Raw genomic sequence first — 19,118 nt, forward strand, 5'->3', positions numbered from 1 at the left:
CCAGCACTGCCAGGCACTTTTCCTCGGTGGGAGGAGTGGAGCGCGGTTTAGTCAGACCCCTGATGCAAATGAGCAAATATTTGAATGAGATGTAGTGGCTCCAAGTTGCGGAAAATCGACAACGTCTTGGAGAGCGCTGTGCTAACCCAGTGACCCTCCAAACCGTTTCTAAACACCGGAACAAGACAGAGGATGACGTGTCGGCCGGTCGGCATCGCACTGTTTTCTGAGCCTGATCACTGACTCAGTTATTACTAAAGAAGCAGGAGTACTAGTCACACAGATTCGTTGAAATCGAGGAAGCTTTTAATATTTGAACTTAATAATCCGGACTGTTCATGCAATGAAGGTGTTCACGGCCGGACGTCATAGTTACTGGCGAGTCTTCCCGGCTGTATGCCCGTGATCGAAGAAACTTTTCGGTTCCTGACGTTTCGTCCAGAGATGCATCGGATATCTCTGGAGGTGCTCCATGCGACGCTGAGTCATGCTTACTGACGAGTCAACGTCGGGGAACGAGATAAATACTTCCTAAAGCGGTGGTGAAAGAGTTCGCGCGTCATCAGCAGGGATAGCATTTGTCAGACATAAAACTTAACTACCGATTGTTGCTTGTTATGCCCACTTTACACAGTATTTATCTCGCTCTCCGACATCCGATTCGTCAGTTGGCAAGACTCAACGTCGCCAGGAACACTTCCGACGATGTCCAGCGTAGCTCGGGAGGAAACGTCAGAAACCGAAAAGTCACTTCGACCACGGCCATACAAACCCGGTAGACTCATCAGCATACTTGACTCTGTTTCGCATAACTATAAAAAATGAGAAAAACGGTTTGGGCATTGTAGTACTTACCATGATAGGCATCAGCTATCAGGAAAGAGGCGTAACACTGAAAAGAAACGATCGTAAGTAAAAATCGTAAAAACGTGTCATAGATGTGTTGCAGAAAGGTGAGAAGACATACTAACAATGATGAAGAAGACCGTAGTGTAGGCGGAAGACAGGTGGTTGCAGGCGCAGAACCCGCTGTCGGCGATAGGCAGCTTCATTCCTGAAACACAGGAAGCCACGGCTGACGTTCATGCTGTGGGAAAGTACACTGCTATAAACTGAAGTCTGTCTGAACTTTTATGCTGTGCAATCAGAACGGAACTATATGCACTTTACAAAAAAAATGTTCAAATGTGTGTGAAATCTTATGGGACTTAACTGCTAAGGACATCAGTCCCTAAGCTTACACAGCACTTAACCTAAATTATCCTAAGGACAAACACACACACCCATGCCCAAGGGAGGACTCTAACCTCCGCCGGGATCAACCGCACAGTCCATGACTGCAGCGCCCTAGACCGCTCGGCTAATTCCGCGCGGCCATGCACTTCACAGGTCTTATAAACTTCGGGAGGTCCTTGTCTGTTAACAATATGCAACAGGCAGCAGGCAGGTTCCATATTCTTGGATTTCCGGAAAGCGTTTGACACGCTGTCCCTCTACAGACTGGTAACGAAGGTACGAGCGTACGAAATTGGTTCCAAGATACTTGAGTTGTTCGATGATTCATTATGAGATAGAACGCAGTGCGTTGTCATCGACGGCCAGTGATCGCCGAAGATAAGGGCGCTATCACGAGTGCCCCCAGAAAGCGTGATATGACCCCTCTTTTTCTCCACATAACGCAAATGATCTCCACCTACAGAGTGAACAAAAATCTGCGGCTGTTTGCTGATGACGTCATTACGTACGTGAAGTTGTCGTAGTTAGGTGCCTGTAGTATAAATCAAATGACTTACGCCAAATTTATGGTTGGTGTGATGACTGGCACCTCATTGTGCATGTATAAAAATGTAAGTTAATAATACAGACGAGCAGGGAAAATGGAGCTGTGATGTTCGAAGCATTAGTGGTATCCTGAGTAGCATGTCGATTAAAAATATAGAAGCGTAACATTGCGAAGCGATATGAAACGGAAGGAGCAGGTAAGAGCGGTGGTGGGGTACTTGGTTGGTTGTCTTCGGTTTATTGGGAGAATGTCATCTGTTTATTGGGAGAATATCGTCTGTAAAGGAGACAGCATATAGGACGCTGGTGCGACCTATTCTTGAGTACTGCTCGAGTGTTTTGCATCCTTACAAGATCAGATTAAAGGAAGACATACTAAGAGGCGGGCCACTGGACTTGTTACCGGTAGGTTGGATCAGAACGCGAGTATCACGCAGATGCTTCGCGAACTCAACTGGGAATCCCTGCAGTTAAGACGACACTCTTTTCGCGAAACATCGCTGAGGAAATTTAGAGACCTGGCATTTGCAGTTGACGGGGAAGTTATTCTGCTGCCGCCAACATACAATACGCGTAAAGACTACGAAGGTAAGATAAGAGAAACTAGAACTCGTCCGGAGGCACATAGACAGTCGTTTATCCCTCGCTCTATTTGAAAGTTGAACAGGAAAGGAAATGACTAGTAGTTGTACAGGGTACCCTCCACCATGTACCGTACTGTTGCTTGCGGAGTATGTGTGTATGTAGATGTAGAGATGCTGATTTCTGTTATTTCTGTTAATCTTTGGGTATATGTATGGCATTTTGTGTCAGTGTGAGCGTGAAATAAATACTTCTTTTGTCGCAACGATGGCGCTCCCATCTTATCATTCTTTACTTAGCAGGCTCTGGATGAAGATCATGACAGTGTTTGTGTATTCCTTGCATCTAACCAAAGAATACTGTATGGTACCCAGGAGCATATCGTGTATGAAGAGACTTTTTTTCATTTTTATATGCTTAATAATATGTTGCAAATCTTACACAGTAATTAGGTTACAGCCAACTTCAAATTCTGAGTCGTGAGCATGGAACCTCTCTCATGGGCAGCGAGCTGTCAGTACGCGGTATGTATGGAAACCCATCGTCAAAAGACGGAGAGCTCATGCGTCTTTATCAGAATGGACGACTGTCCGTTGAACCCAGAATAGTCAATGAAATACTTCTTTTGCCTAAAGCGAACTCCTTTTTATTACACAGTTCATGGTCCTTAGTTTCAATCATGTACACTACTGGCCATTAAAATTGCTACACCAAGAAGAAATGCAGATAATAAACGGATATTCATTGGACAAATATATTATACTAAAACATTTTCACGCAATAGATGCATAGATCCTGAGAAATCAGTACCTAGAACAACTACCACTGGCCGTAATAACGGCCTTGATAAGCCTTGGTATTGAGTCAAACAGAGCTTGGATGGCGTGTACAGGTACAGCTGCCCATGCAGCTTCAACACGGTACCACAGTTCATCGAGAGCAGTCACTGGCGTATTGTGACGAGGCAGTTGCCCGGCCACCATTGACCAGACGTTTTCAATTGGTGAGAGATCTGGAGAATGTGCTGGCCAGGGCAGCAATCGAACATTTTCTGTATCCAGAAACGCCCGTACAGGACCTGCAACACGCGGTCGTGCATTATCCAGCTGAAATGTAGGGCTTCTCAGGGATCGAACGAAGGGTAGAGCCACGGGTCGTAACACATCTGCAATGTAACGTCCACTGTTCAAAGTGCCGTCAATGCGGACAAGAGGCGTGTAACCAATGGCACCCCATACCATCACGCCAGGTGATACGCCAGTATGACGATGACGAATACACGCTTCCAATGCGCGTTCACCGCGATGTGGTCAAACACGGATGCGACCGTCATGATGCTGTAAATAGAACCTGGATTCATCCGAAAAAATGATGTTTTGCCATTCGTGCACCCAGGTTCGTCGCCGAGTACACCATCGCAGGCGCTCCTGTCTGTGATGCAGCGTCAAGGGTAACCGCAGCCATGGTCTCAGAGCTGATAGTCCATGCTACTGCAAACGTCGTCGAACTGTTCGTGCAGATGGCTGTTGCCTTACAAATGTCTCTATCTGTTGACTCAGGGATCGAGACGTGGCTGCACGATCCGTTACAGCCATGCGGATAAGATGCCTCTCATCTCGACTGCTAGCGATACGAGGCCGTTGGGATCCAGCATGGCGTTCCGTATTACCCTCCTGATCCCACCGATTCCATATTCTGCTAACACTCATTGAATCTAGACCAATGCGAGCAGCAATGTCGCGATACGATAAACCGCAATAGCAATAGGCTACAATCCAACCTTTATCAAAGTCGGATACGCGATGGTACGCATTTCTCCTCCTTACACGAGGCATCACAACAACGTTTCACCAGGCAGCGCCGGTCAACTGCTATTTGTGTACGAGAAATCGGTTGGAAACTTTCCTCGTGTCAGCACGTTGTAGGTATCACCACTGGCACCAGCCTTGTGTGAATGCTCTGAAAAGCTAATCATTTGCATATCACAGCATCTTCTTCCTGTAGGTTAAATTTCACGTCTGTAGCACGTCATCTTCGTGGTGTAACAATTTTAATGGCCAGTAGTGTAGTTATTGAGATTTCTGCAAAAGAGTAATCTACAATAAACACGATTGCAAAAGCAAGTTCTCGACCGTTAGTAGCTAAACATTCCATTTTAACCGGCTCCAGGTGTGTGTGTGTGTGTGTGTGTGTGTGTGTGTGTGTGTCGATATTAAGTGGAGAGCATCGGCGGAGCGGGGCTGTGAGCTTCGTGCGGGATACTTGTTCAGTTCACAGTATTGTATTTTATACGTAAGTATAAATCTTCGAAATCTACTTTTAATGGAGACGATCTCCCACTGCGCCAAAAAATGCTTGTCTTGCCAACAGGAACTCAACGGCAGTAACACTAAACTGAAAGTGTACCACTTACAAAAAATGAGAGTGCCATTCTTTACAGTGGCGTCATTGCAGACGTTCTACGTAGTACCTTTCCCTCCACCTACTCTTCCTCCCCCATGAAAAGTTCATGCAAAGGCCCCAGGACGCTAAACTCACTGTTAAATTGTAAACATGTTTCATTGTTCACTTTGTTTTGTCTATTAGATTGTAACATGGTAACTGGCCTATTAATGAACTGAATAAGGTTTACTTCATGACGATATCAGTTACAACTGTCAGAAGAAACATACGCAATTAATAAATTAACATTTCTAAAAATTTACATATAGTATTCAATATTGTCGTGTGATCGGGAATTATAGAGGCAGGATTATGGAGACACACATACGTATGTCTGTCCCAAACGTTCTCATTCTACCCATTTCTGTGGAACAATGTCTAGCCAATAATGAAAGCTGCAGTAGCGGACGTTCCAGCCATTATTGTGAAGTTAAATTCCTCCAGTTCAAACGAAAGGGCGTTGGATAATTTTCCAGTACTGCATATAATAACTGTATTTTTCAGGTTAATATGCCCCCATTTTGATTTTAGATCAATCCATTTTGCTCAAGGATTTTACTCTGGGTAGATCTCATTCCTGAAATTCGATCCTGGAAGGACTGCAAAACATCGAGCTACAGCTGTCACAATCTCCTTACTTGACCGTAACGGTTTTCCATCCAGAAATTTATACAAATCAAATGGCTCTGAGCACTATGGGACTTAACACCTGAGGTCATCAGCCCCCTAGAACTTAGAACTACTTAAACCTAACTAACCTAAGGACATCATACACATCCATGCCCGAGGCAGGATTCGAACCTGCGACCGCAGCAGGCGCGTGGTTCCGGACTGAAGCGCCTAGAAATTTATACAGATGCAGCGGACAGGCGCAAGTCACGATATCTTAAATGTGGTGAATAGGGTGGATGTGTCAGCACTTAGTACTTCGAATCCCTCGTTATCAAGGAACTTTTTATTCTTGTAATCAAAGATGACATTCTTCATTTACATTTCGGGCCCGTTGTGATATTTGTATTCTCATCCAGTTGGTTCAGGAGACTTCCGCAGCCTACAGCAGTTAGTGTTTTGTTTCAGGGTCCTATTAGAGCATTCTTCGTCGTTCGCTTAACTTCGTACAGTCAATGTGAGAATTTTCAACACACCTCAAATTTAAGATCTGAGTATATCCGGATCTGACTGAGAATTATGAGTAAAGCTATTTCCCCATGGCAAACACCATGATGTTCACTCAGTACCCAATCTATTTACAAGAGAATTAGGAGTATCTGCAAAGAGAAATACATTGGCTATAGCAGTTACGAAAGGGATACGAATCTAACATTTCTCATAGAAAGAATAGTATTATGGCTTCTGAAGAAAAATCGAGCCTTAACGCTGCAAAATATTGCACAATGGTTACGCTTTAATAAAAAGAGTCACCGTTTATCCACTTAGTTTGTGGCGTGAGATACCAACTTGTAAGTGACGTAGAAAATAAGTTAAATAAATATGAGATCATGTGTGATACAATACAAACAACATTACGCAACAAAGTTCGGAAAGAAATCGAAAAGATAGTTTTAGAAAGCAATGGGTACAGCTGTTTTGGCATGTAGCTCAGAGCCGTGGATAAGAAAGTGAGACAAAACGCATGTACAAGCCACTGAACTATAATTTCTGAGACAAACGAAATGTTGCAGTCTGCGGGTTCAGATAAAAAATTCAGACTTCAGAGCTGAGTTCGGAATTTATTAAAATAAGGTTTAATGAAACAAATGAGAGTAAAATGACTGGAATATTTTGATAGGGTACCAGGAATATGCGTAGCAAAAGAAGAACAGCTACGAAACACAAGGAAGACGAAATCACGAAAGACCACAGAGGAGATGGCTAGTTTGAAATGGACACTGGCAAGGAGCCTATTTCTTGAAATCAGATTACTGTTTCGTTTCTGGCGTGAAGGGAGATATTCACTTCTCATCCATAACATTAAATCGGTGCACAGTTTCAGTTAGCTCCTTTGTAAAATGGTCCAAAGACTCCAGAGAACTATTTTTCCTGTTTAAATTTAGTTACTACTGAACGGATAACAATTTAAACTCTTACATTGATCTGTGTTTGTATATGACATACAAAAGGCCATAGGCTAAGGGAAAAACGCAAGAAACGAAAACGCAATACTTTGCAACAGCACACTTTTTACCGCTATAAGAGAACTGACTCAGCACACAGAACAGGAAAACACACACACACACACACACACCACACACACACACACACTCACACACACACACACACACACACACACACACACACACACAGACAAAACCAATCCCCCATCACTCACAGAGTCATAGAGGCGTAAATAAGGAACAAAATTCTTCAGAACTCCCGAAACAATTTTCGTTCTACAGACACGAACAGCAAGATGGCGTAATGTTTTGGATTATTAGCAAGGTGCACAAGTTATGTTTTTCTATCTAAAAGTAGCTGCAAGCTGTCCAATGAACATGAGTACATAACACACTAAGTAACAACCTAGTACAAAACTGTATCATCGGCACTACCATAATCCCAACTGTATAACGCTGACATACATCAATACACGTTTCTGTATTTGTTTACTGACAGCCACTCATACTGTTGCAGATGACATGATGTATGCCTAGAAAAACAACAACAAGAAACAGAGAAAATATTCCGGAAACAGCGGCAACAATCGTAAAAACCATGCCGTGACGTAAAGTAAATACAGTCTTATGAAATTATTCACAGCAAACAATATTTGGAACCAAACAGTGGACATACAACAATGTGTAAATGTTTATAAGAACGCTATTTTTGCATGTTTTAGAATCCTAGAACCTACTGATGACGGCGTCACTGTCACTGAAACTACTTTGCTAATAAATAAATGAATAATAAAAATGTTTTGCATTAATGCAGGCCCATAATCTCACGTTGTCGTATTCAACGAATGATGCACATAGCTTACACAAAGCTATTGGTAACTAATTCTTTGCGTATAGTGCGCCATACTCATTATCATCACACCCCAGTGACTTATGCAGTTTTATGCACTAATCACTGTGAAACGTAAGTGGCATTTCCCTTCGCTTCACTGCTCATCATAAGTTACTGTACGCGATGTGTTCTAGAGATACGTGGAGGTGTCGTTTGATCTACGTCTTGCACCACAATCTTCGAGCTGACATGTGGCAGAGCGACAGTTATGTTCCGAGGAGTTCTTCGAAGAGAGGCCCATCAGGGCTGGGATCGTGATTTTAGAGCTGACCAGAAGTAGACCTATACGGAAGCATGTGCAGGGTTAAATGGAGAGATCGCATGACACTCTTTCGATTAAGGAACGCTTTAGTGTTGTAATTTTCTGCGCCAATTTCTGTCTACTTCAGTTATTTTCATGCCAGTAGTCATTTTAGTGACGTCTCGTGTGAAGCAGAACTCCTTGTTTTGTGAATGGGTTTGATCTTCGTACCCACATGGGTGAGGATATCCACTCAGTATCTCATCAGCAGCTGTTGCTTAATGCTTACGTGGCCTCTCTCGGCGGTAAGCATGTCACCTACAACTTTAGTAGCTATCTGTCAAGCGTTACCCCGAGTGTTGAGAAATATGTACTAAACGACTGTTTTTCTTCGTGAAACTGAAGCCCACGTACACGAATATTGAGCACAATTATTTACTTTCATCTTATATTAAAGTTTATCAGATTTGTTTACAAATGCTACCAACTAAATCTGATCTCGTCCTCACCACTTATAATATATTATCAAAAGCTTACGTGGTGTTATGCATAAGATAGCATTTAAGTGAACTTTCCTTTCCAAATGTCTTATATTAGTATCTACGCAGCTAAGTATTTTAATTACCTGTAATGTTCAGGCCTACGAACTACGTCAGCTAGCAGTGGATCAACTGAGCACGTGCAGAACATTTCTTTGATTCGGAATCAAGTCGCCTCTCCACACGTGCTTAATTTATATACTTATAATTTGCAGTATCCTGTTTTGTTTGCTTCTCAGTATATTGATATAGATTTGCATGCCGTACAGATTACACTCACATGATTCGTACGAGTGGAATGATTGACACCAGAAGCATCCAGTCAAATTAGTATTTTAAGATGTGACACCGCACAATTCCTGGCAGCATTTTACAAATGGTTTACCCTGGCAAGATGTATCATATGATTGGAAAAAAACACTAATGTTACGACCGATCGTCTAGTTCACTCTACGTACGTTCTCGATATTTTCATCTGTGCAGATATATGATGCAGCATGTGCCAAGTGTCTGCTCAGCTCTACGTTTAAGGATACTATTTGTTGGTTCGTCTCTAATTCAGGCATTGCAGAGTGCGTTACTGCAGTTACTGATACAGTTTCGAAAAGGCTGCCCGTAATTGCATCACATGGATATATTCGGGAAATAGTAAATGACATATACAGGAAATAATAAATATTGATGTGGGCTATTTAACTCATTTCTGTCGAATGTTCGAAGTGCCATTTTCAACAAGCAGTTAATTTTGACAAGATAACAGTATATGTACTCTATTGAAAATTTCAAAGTGTAGCGACTGCAGTTTTCTGTTTACCTAAGATGTAACGCACAGGGTCCGCTTCAAACGCCGGTGGGGGCTTCGGCTTTGATTCCTGTAGGAGGTCGATGTACGGCGGTGGACGGTCTGACTGCGGCTTGCGAGAAGTTCCACCGTCTGGACAAAAATAAATGTGTATGTAACAGGAAACAGTCAGTGTAAAACATCCTCAAACATATTTATTCATACAAGCACACACGCAGCCGAATGTGCATGGAAGCATTCTATCTCTCCGCCGATTTTTATGTAAACTGTGACGGCAAAAAAACTTTTCATGCACAGGCAACACACAACACATTCACCCCATACATACGTACTACATACACTTTAAGGCAGAAAAAACAAAACACTTCAAAGGAATTATCCGAGTGATGAGAATTTTTCCGGGTTGTATGGCCGTGGTCCATGGAACTCTTCAATCGCTGACGTTTCGTCCAAAGCTACGTTGGTCATCTTCGAAGGTGCTCCTGGTTGTGCTGAGTCAGTCGGCAAGACTCAGAACGACCAGGAGCACCTCCGAAGATGACCAACGTAGCTTTGGACGAAACGTCAGCGATTGAAGAATTCCATGGACCACGGCCATACAACCCGGAAAAATTCTCAGCAGCTAAAACATCTGGTCGTGAAAGCCTTCATTGTATAATTATACGAGTGGTACAAAAATCGGTAGATGTGCTATACTTGTACAGACAAACAAATGATTATAGTTTCAGAACAATAGGATGGTTCACAAACTGAGTGAGTCAATAACGCGTTGGTCCACGTCTGGCCCTCATGCAAGCAGTTGTTCGGCTTGGGATTGATTCATAGAGTTGTTGGATGTCCTCCTGCGAGACGTCGTGCCAAATTCTGCCGAATTGGTGGCTTAGATCGTCAGAATCCCGAGTTGGTTGGGGAGCCCTGCTCATAATATTCGAAACGTTCTCAATTGAGGAGAGGTCTGGCAATATTGCTGGCAAGGTAGTGTTGGCAAGGACGAAGACAAGCAATAGAAACTCTCGCCCTGTGTGAGAGGACATTATCTTGCCGAAATGTAGGCAAAGCATCACTCACCATAAAGGGCAACAAAACAGGGCGTAGAACATCGTCGGCGCACAGCTGTGCAATCAGCGTGCCGCTGCTAACAACCAAAGGGGTTATTCTGTGAGAAGAAAAGGCAACGCAGACCATCTCTCCTGGTTGTTGGACAGTATGGCGGGCTAGAGTCAGTCCAGGTAGTCTCCATGTAACGTAACCTGGCTTTGAGTGTAAATTTGTCATGGTATGTGACTTCAAATGCGAGAAATTTTTCATACTGTCCATATGCTCGAACCTGTGGAAGCCATAACACTTGAATGTAAGATGTACCATATGTCAAAGTGCCAATGTGTAAAATCTAAATTTTGTTATTTACTTATAATTAAATGTTTCCCTGAGACACAGTGACAACATGCAAAGGAAAATGAATTGAAGTTTGTGTTGGGGAGGGCACTAAGCGTAGGTAGTTCGTGCAGCAAGGTTGGCCACCGCGCTGCGCTGGTGTAATGGTAGCATTTCTGCCTTACAAGCAAGAAGAGCCGGGTTCGAATCCCGGCCATAGCACAAATTTTAACTCATTTCGTCTGCTTCATAATTTGTTATTTGTGTTGACTTGCTCAATACGTACTTGTTGATAAAGTAATAGACTGGTGCTTCCTTATTTTTACTGTATTCTAGTTCATAAAACACTGTACAAGCGTTAGGGTTGAATGGCCTCACACGTGGGTAGTGCTGCGTGCAAAAAGCACGGGCAAAGACGAAGTAGGAAGCAGTGGTGAGACGAGGCAGAGTCGTTACGGCAGGCGCACGTGTGCGAACGCGAGTGAGATCCGTCCTGGCGAAAATGTCAGGTGTACAGTTGTTAACGTGAGTGGCATGAAGACAAAGGAAGCGGGTTTGGATAATAGGAAAAGTCGCTCCGTAATGACGCAAATGGTCGGAGTGTAGGAATTTTTGATCATCAAGATAGCAACTTGACGTGTACCTAACCAGGGATCGACGGCGTAGAAATGTACGAAGGCGTGTATGCAACAATGGCTACCAGTACAGAGACGTGAAGTCATTATCCTCTCGTCCTGTCCATCTCAACTACGGCCTCTCAACTCGTGAAGACGAAAGGCAAGGCAGAAAACTGTTGTTCAGTAACGTTAAGATACGGTCAGAAACAGCCAGTCTGACATTTCAGTTTGTGATCACCATAGGAACAATACAGGGTGGGACATTGATAGCGACTGGGTCAAATATCTCACGAAATAAGCATCAAACGAAAATCCTACAAAGAACGAAACTCGTTTAGCCTGAAGGAGGAAACCAGATGGCGCTATGGTTGGCCCGCTAGATGGCGCTGCGATACGTCAAACGGATTTCAATTGCATTTTTTAAAATAGGAACCCCCCTTTTTTATTACATATTCGTGTAATACGTAAAGAAGTATCAAAGTTTCAGTTGGACCCTCTTTTCGCTTTTTGACAGATTGCGCTGTAATAGTCAAAAACGTATATCTACGTGGTATCACGGAACATTCCGCCAGTGCGGGCGGTATTTGCTCCGTGATGTACTACCCGTGTTAAAATGGACCGTTTACCAACTGCGTTGAAAGTCGATACCGTATTAATGTATGGCTATTGTGATCAAAATTCCCAACTGGCGTGTGCTATGTATGCTGTTCGGTATCCTGGAAGTTATCATCCAAGTGTCCGGACCGTTCGCCGGATAGTTACATTATTTAAGGAAACAGGAAGTGTTCAGCCACATGTGAAATGTCATCCACTACCTGCAACAAATGATGATGACCAAGTAGGTGTTTTAGCTGCTGTCGCGGCTATCTGCACATCAGTTGCAGACAAACTGCGCGAGAATCTGGAATCTCAAAAACTCGGTGTTGAGAATGCTACATCAACATCGATTGCACCCGTACCATATTTCTATGCACCAGGAATTGGATGGCGACGACTTTGAACGTCGTGTACAGTTCTGTCACTGGGCACAAGAGAAATACGGGAAGATGACAGATTTTTTGCACGCTTTCTATTTAGCGACGAAGCGTCTTTCACCGACAGCGGTAACGTAAACCGGCATAATATGCACTATTGGGCAACGGAAAATCCACGATGGCTGCGACGCCGGCCGCGGTGGTCTAGTGGTTCTAGGCGCGCAGTCCGGAACCGCGGGACTGCTACGGTCGCAGGTTCGAATCCTGCCTCGGACATGGATGTTTGTGATGTCCTTAGGTTAGTTAGGTTTAAGTAGTTTCTAAGTTCTAGGGGACTGATGACCACAGATGTTAAGTCCCATAGTGCTCAGAGCCATTTGAACCATTTTTTATGGCTGCGAGAAGTGGAACATCAGCGACCTTGGCGGGTTAATGTATGATGCGGCATTATGGGAGGAAGAGTAATTGGCCCCCATTTTATCGATGGCAATCTAAATGGTGCAATGTATGCTGATTACCTGCGTAATGTTCTACCGATGTTACCACAAAATGTTTCACTGCATGACAGAATGGCGATGTACTTCCAACATGATGGATGTCCGGCACATAGCTCGCCCGCGGCTGAAGCGGTATTGAATAGCATATTTCATGACAGGTGGATTGGTCGTCGAAGCACCATACCATGACCCGCACGTTCACCGGATCTGACGTCCCCGGATTTTTTTCTGTGGATAAAGTTGAAGGATATTTGCTATCGTGATCCACCGTCAACGCTTGACAACATGCGTCAGCGCATTGTCAATGCATGTGCAAACATTACGGAAGGCGAAGAACTCGCTGTTGAGAGGAATGTCGTTACACGTATTGCCAAATGCGTTGAGGTCGACGGACATCATTTTGAGCATTTATTGCATTAATGTGGTATTTAAAGGTAATCACGCCGTAACAGCATGCGTTCTCGGAAATTATAAGTTCACAAAGGTATCTGTATTCACATCGGAACAAACGAAATAAAATGTTCAAACGTACCTACGTTCTGTATTTTAATTTAAAAAAACCTAGCTGTTACCAACGGTTCGTCTAAAATTGAGTGTGTTCGGTAGGAAGTGTAACTGGGTATGAAAAGTAGGGAAATGTCCTTTCTAGGATTGAGCCTCCAATCAACGTTATGCTTTGATAATATGTTCAATTAACCACATTTTTTGTGCCTCATCCTAATGAAATATTTTTATTAGGACCACATGGCATACATGTTAATTACTTATTATTTAAAAACTGTATTAGATGACATGGGAATACTGTATTTACTGTATAACTAATGAAGTTAATTACGTATTATTTAGTAACTGTATTAGATGACATGGTAATACTGTATCACTAATGTTCAACGGGGAGAAGTGAATGGGGAGAACTGGGCTGGCAGCTTGCATTTTTGCGAGCGAGAGCCATGGGAGTGGCCACAGCAGGTAAGGAGTAGGACAAATCGGGCTCGAGCGCATTTTGTTGGTGTGGGTTGCCTACATCAGGGGCAAGTATACATTCAGAGGCAAATCAATTCTTCTCTTTTGATTGACATGTCCTTGATCTGTTCTTCTGCTAAGAGGACTTTGATCCAATAATGATAATCCTTCCTTTTAACTCACAGTCCTAAACCTATAGTTCCCCCAACCCTCCCGTCAACTCTAACCCTCCCCTAACTGGAAATTGGCGGCTGTCTGTTGGAGAGGATGGATCTCACGACAGAAAATTGAATTCGCAGCAAAAGGGTATATGGGATATTTGTAAAAAATTCAGTTTGCAGGGGTTATCTGCTGTTTGGGGAGAAGCAAGTTTTGTAAAGAAGTAATTAAATCGATGGCATTTTATCCCATATGTGCATGGAATGTCATCATAAAACACCCATCATACGTTGTTTCTCTGTGAAAAATCTTTCGGTTGCTAATTACACCGTTTGCCATCCCATGTCCACTGGCTTGCACTAAGTGCCAGCTCATACCACCATACAAGCAGCTCCCTCAAGGTTCTCCAAAGTTATGTGTACATCAGTGGCTGCACTACACACCTGTTCAGGAGTGTCCATGTGGGGCCCCGTGACTGACAGGCTGGAACTTTCACCAAGGCAAATTCCTGACTGAGAATGGGTTCTGCCTTGCGATCTAAGCAGCCATCTGTGCTGGAGAGAAAGCATCTCAAGACAAGAAATTCAATCATATAGAGTAGGATATACTGTTTAATTAGAAACTTCAATTTGCAGGGGCCGGATCTCACTTTCATTTGGTGGGAAATGCTCACATCCAGCAACTTCATGTAATAATTATTTAATTACACTGCTGCAGATTGAAGGTTTCATCTTACTGGAAGATTTTCCTGTGTGTGCTCACCTTGACATGAAGGGATCCACTGAGCTAGTGCACGGTGCCACTGCCAGCGGATGTTCCACCCCGTCCCCTCCCTCCCAACCCCTCCCAGAAAAAATTGGTAGGAAAACGACTTACACCGTGCTGGAGAAGAAGGATCTCATGAAATGAGACTCAAATCAAGTTCAATAATATATCGCTACATATTCTTTATTTACTCAGTTTGCAAGAGACTGGGTTCCCCCAGTTGTGTAGACATCGTAACTGCACCCCCCCCCCCTCCACCCTTGGGCCTCATGACATAATAACTGTAATCACAATGGAATCCACCATTTGGGGTCTCTTGTGAGTGTGCCCATCGTCAGGGTGGTGCCACAAAGGTCAAAACAGCCCAATGTCCTAATTACAGATCGCCTTACTAAATACCATTGACCACAGATTGGATATGGGCCTCCTCTGATCTCAGTGCCCCCAAACAAAGCATCAAGTGGCAGCATTCTGCTGATCAGCAAATTCCAGACTCACTTCCTGTCTCTGTCGCTCTCAAGAAGCCACTCCCTGCTTGTCTGTGTGAACCAAAATCTACAGTCACGAAGACAGAGATATTCATCTCTCCTCAGCATACTGTTTCTTTTTGGCTAATGCTGGACAGAAAGGAAAAGCCGACGCAATTTCGATATCGAAAATAGGGTTAAGTAATCCATTTGCAGTACCCTGACAAATTGACTGTTTAACTCTTTAACAATTTCCGCCTTACAATGATCCTTCTTCATAGTAAAACATATTTTAAATGTTTGAATATCTCAGGGAAACATACAAATCAAGAAATGAAAAGTCCGTCGCAAATAGATCGTACCACTAAATGTAGCTCTTGTACGTGCTCTCCTCCACCAGAACGTTTACACTAAACATATCTGCTGAAAAAGAATCCCGAGGATTACACAAGCTACTGATCGCTAGGCACGCGCCGTGCGTCGACTGCAGGGCTAACCCTTTCTGCACCAGCTGAGGGAGAGAGACCCTACCTGGCTATGCCCGCCCATACTGACCGCATGCATGCACGCAATACAACTATGGGAAACAATACATTGATCAATCGGAAATTTGATGTCGCGATTGGGTTTTTGAAAGTGCTATAGACTTCCTAAATCATTCTCTCGATTAAATTCGGGAGGAGGGAGGAAGGTTCTACTGCATGATAGAATACAGACAACAGCAAATGCCACTGCAAGACAGAGTCCACTGTGATGCTCTGAGAAGTGCTGCACGCGATACAGTTAAATCATGATCCAGTCTGCAGCAATAAGATGCATAGCTCGACGTCAGATACAGCAGAAAACACTCACACATACCGCGCACTCGGCTCCTTGACGTCCACACACAGCACTCCTGTTCCCTTCATACATGGCCAGTGCTGATGTGAAAAGGTTAATGAAAATTACAGCTGCAGTCGTGGATGCACACGTATGCCAGAATACACCACGCCTGGTCATGGAGGGCATCTGGGGATTATTGGAGTGGTAGGATTTCGGATGTTATCAGCACGTCCACGGCAGATATCCATCATTTCGAATTTTCTCTTACGATACACACACGCGCACACGCACACACACACACACGTCCGTTTCTGTCACATTCACCCAGCACATTGGTCACTTGGTCAGCCTCGCTGCTCTGGCCAAGATCTGACAAGTGTGCAAACTCTTTGTACACATCAAAGGCTGAGCTAATCCATTACTTTCAATTGCCGACTTCTAGTGACCGCCCTAACAGGCAACTGCAGTGCACTGCAAAACAAGCAGCTGCAGCTTGGATGTATACAGTAGTTCATCCATCTGCAAAACAAGCAGCTGCAGCTTGGATGTATACAGTAGTTCTAAACAATTCCACCCCAACACAGTCCCGCAAGTTTAAAAAATCTACTTTACCCAATCCAACATACCGATGTTGTATTCCATACACTTCGAATTTCTCATGCAAAATGTAGATTCCTCCCATTTATGCATTTTCGAACATAGAATAAAACGGAAAATACACGCGTTTTCGCATCGCTAAAGTATCGTTACTTGGTGTACAGGAGTACGGCATCGGCTATATTCCCTCTAAGTATTCTTTCATCAGGTAGAAAAATATATTTTCTTATTTGTCATGTCACGCATCACAGGACTGGAAAACTAACCTCATTTTTGGCTCATGAAGGAATGCTAAGGTCTACCACTGTCACAGGATGCTCCCTGACTTTCGAACTCTCTCATATGATAACCAAATGTCTCACCACATAGGAGGCCTCATAAGGTAACAGCACAGAGAAGCTGTAAATACGAGTTTTATACTACGTATCACTTCATAAACACGACGGTACCACATCTGATTTTATTACGATGGTTGTCTCTCCATGTATCGGTGGACGAGTGAAATATCGTTAAAAGATATCGCCACAACGAAAGAAACGCTAAGTGAAGAATGATATGTGTGGTGCGCTAACCATCGTCTACACTTGCTAAGCACCATGTGGCTTACATCAAATTCATAGGCTAATTCATTAAATTGATCATGAGAGTCACTTTGCATACGAAGTAATTTTTCTTTTTCAGTAGTCGGATTACAATCACCCGATAGTTCAAATGGGAATCCTAGGAGGGAAGACGATATTCGTTTCGAGGAGCACTGTTGAGAACCAACATTTGAAGATGACTACAAAAGGACTCTACTGCCGCAACATACATTACGCGTAAGGACCGCATTATTAAAAACACGATCACGACTAAGTTGCCGTCACTCTGCATAAAAAGCGGTCTTGGTTCTACAGGCACACACGAGTGGCTGATAGTGTTACGCTTTCTGGTAAAAATGCTGTCTGCGGTTTGGAATCAAGTCTTTCCATTCAACCACATATCTGTGTTGAATCGTATGGAGAAATCTTTTCGTGACTACAGTCACTAGTGAATCATATTCGTGGCACTGTCATATCTAGAAAGGAGGCACCTTTTTCGAATCTGCTACAATAAAACTCCAACGTTAAATAGTCCCTCTGCATCTTGTAACTCTCTTCAGTCTCTCCCCGCCGCCCGTACAGCTTTGAATATGTGATCGTTTCAATTTAAGTCGGAACTGAACAGATATTGGAGAGCGCCAATTCTACCACCTTCTGCAACCTGTGTAGGAACAACGCAAGCTGAATTAATGCGACAGGCCCGTGTTTTGACTACTCGATGTAAATGGGAACATGTTGTCATAGCTTCGCCTACGGAGTACAATGTCTAAGGTCTAAGTCAAAACGATACATTCTCCTGCAACACATGGTAGTATAAACGAAAGTACTAGCAACTGCTGTGGTGTTCCTTATTGGGAAAATTAGAAAGACTCCACATCATACAGGAACTAGATGAAGGATGACAATTTTGCTACTGCATTGTGATATGTTTCCAAACTACATACAGATATTACACTCTGAAGGAGATCTGTGTCCCCCAGGGTGCATTCACATCTGTCACCCAAATATTCTATCATCGTAATTTTGTACCATCCAACAGAGAAAAACTACGAACTATAAAAACTCCACTAACTTCATCTGACAGAGAACCCAATAAGATCTTTACAGCATCTCTATCTTCCAATATATCAAGAACAAATACCATCTGCATGCTGGCATCGAGCATATGCGGTGATCCTATTTAATATACAGGTACTGATTCAATGGAACAGGTGGCCAGTGATTGACGTCACTTGCACAGATGAGTGTAAATTTTTGTAGGAGGACAAAAAATGGTTGAAATGGCTCTGAGCACTATGGGACTTAACTTCTGAGGTCATCAATCCCCTAGAACTTAGAACTACTTAAACCTAACTAACCTAAGGACATCACACACATCCATGCCCGAGGCAGGATTCGAACCTGCGACCGTAACCGTCACGCGGTTCCAGACTGTAGCGCCTAGAACCGAACGGCCATCCCGGCCGGCGTAGGAGGACAATATCCCACAGACTATAAGTAGCAAGAGAGGGTCCCTGTTATGTTGTTTGGTACATTCTATTTTTCTGCTGTAACATGCTTTGTACACCACCATACATTTTCTTCTTCCCGCCACGACTTCGAGGTCTGTGTCAGGTTCTAAAATGTTGTTAACACGTTTTGATCCATTGGCTCTCACAGAAAACTGGACATCGCACGGTGTAAATCATGTTGCTGCTGCCACAACATACACATTGGATGATTGAAATAAAAGACAGTCACAACACAAGGAAACTGGAAGAGTTCTGCGACATTGTGGAGCTTTTTCAAACCTGTCCGAAGGTGTTTGATGACCTACGCGTTGCAACTCATCTTTTACAGTGGCGGGGTAGCTGATGGCTCAGTGTTGTCATGTATGCGATCACTGTCCCAGAAAGTGTTGTCCCTCCA

At 43.5% G+C, this 19,118-nt stretch overlaps 1 protein-coding gene across 1 annotated transcript in view; it reads right to left on the reverse strand.

The window, feature by feature from the left end:
* The window catches only part of LOC124622254, a 110,794-nt gene that overhangs the window by 51,555 nt on the left and 40,121 nt on the right, over positions 1-19,118 (reverse strand). Inside the window, exons 3-5 of the mRNA XM_047147918.1 lie at positions 9,407-9,526; positions 972-1,054; positions 856-892 (exon numbers count right to left, since the gene is read on the reverse strand). Coding sequence (XP_047003874.1) covers positions 856-892; positions 972-1,054; positions 9,407-9,526 — 240 coding nt within the window. The remainder of the gene's footprint in view (positions 1-855; positions 893-971; positions 1,055-9,406; positions 9,527-19,118) is intronic.

This window comes from Schistocerca americana, chromosome 1 (assembly GCF_021461395.2).
Source record: "Schistocerca americana isolate TAMUIC-IGC-003095 chromosome 1, iqSchAmer2.1, whole genome shotgun sequence".
Classification (NCBI taxonomy): Eukaryota; Metazoa; Arthropoda; class Insecta; order Orthoptera; family Acrididae; genus Schistocerca; species Schistocerca americana.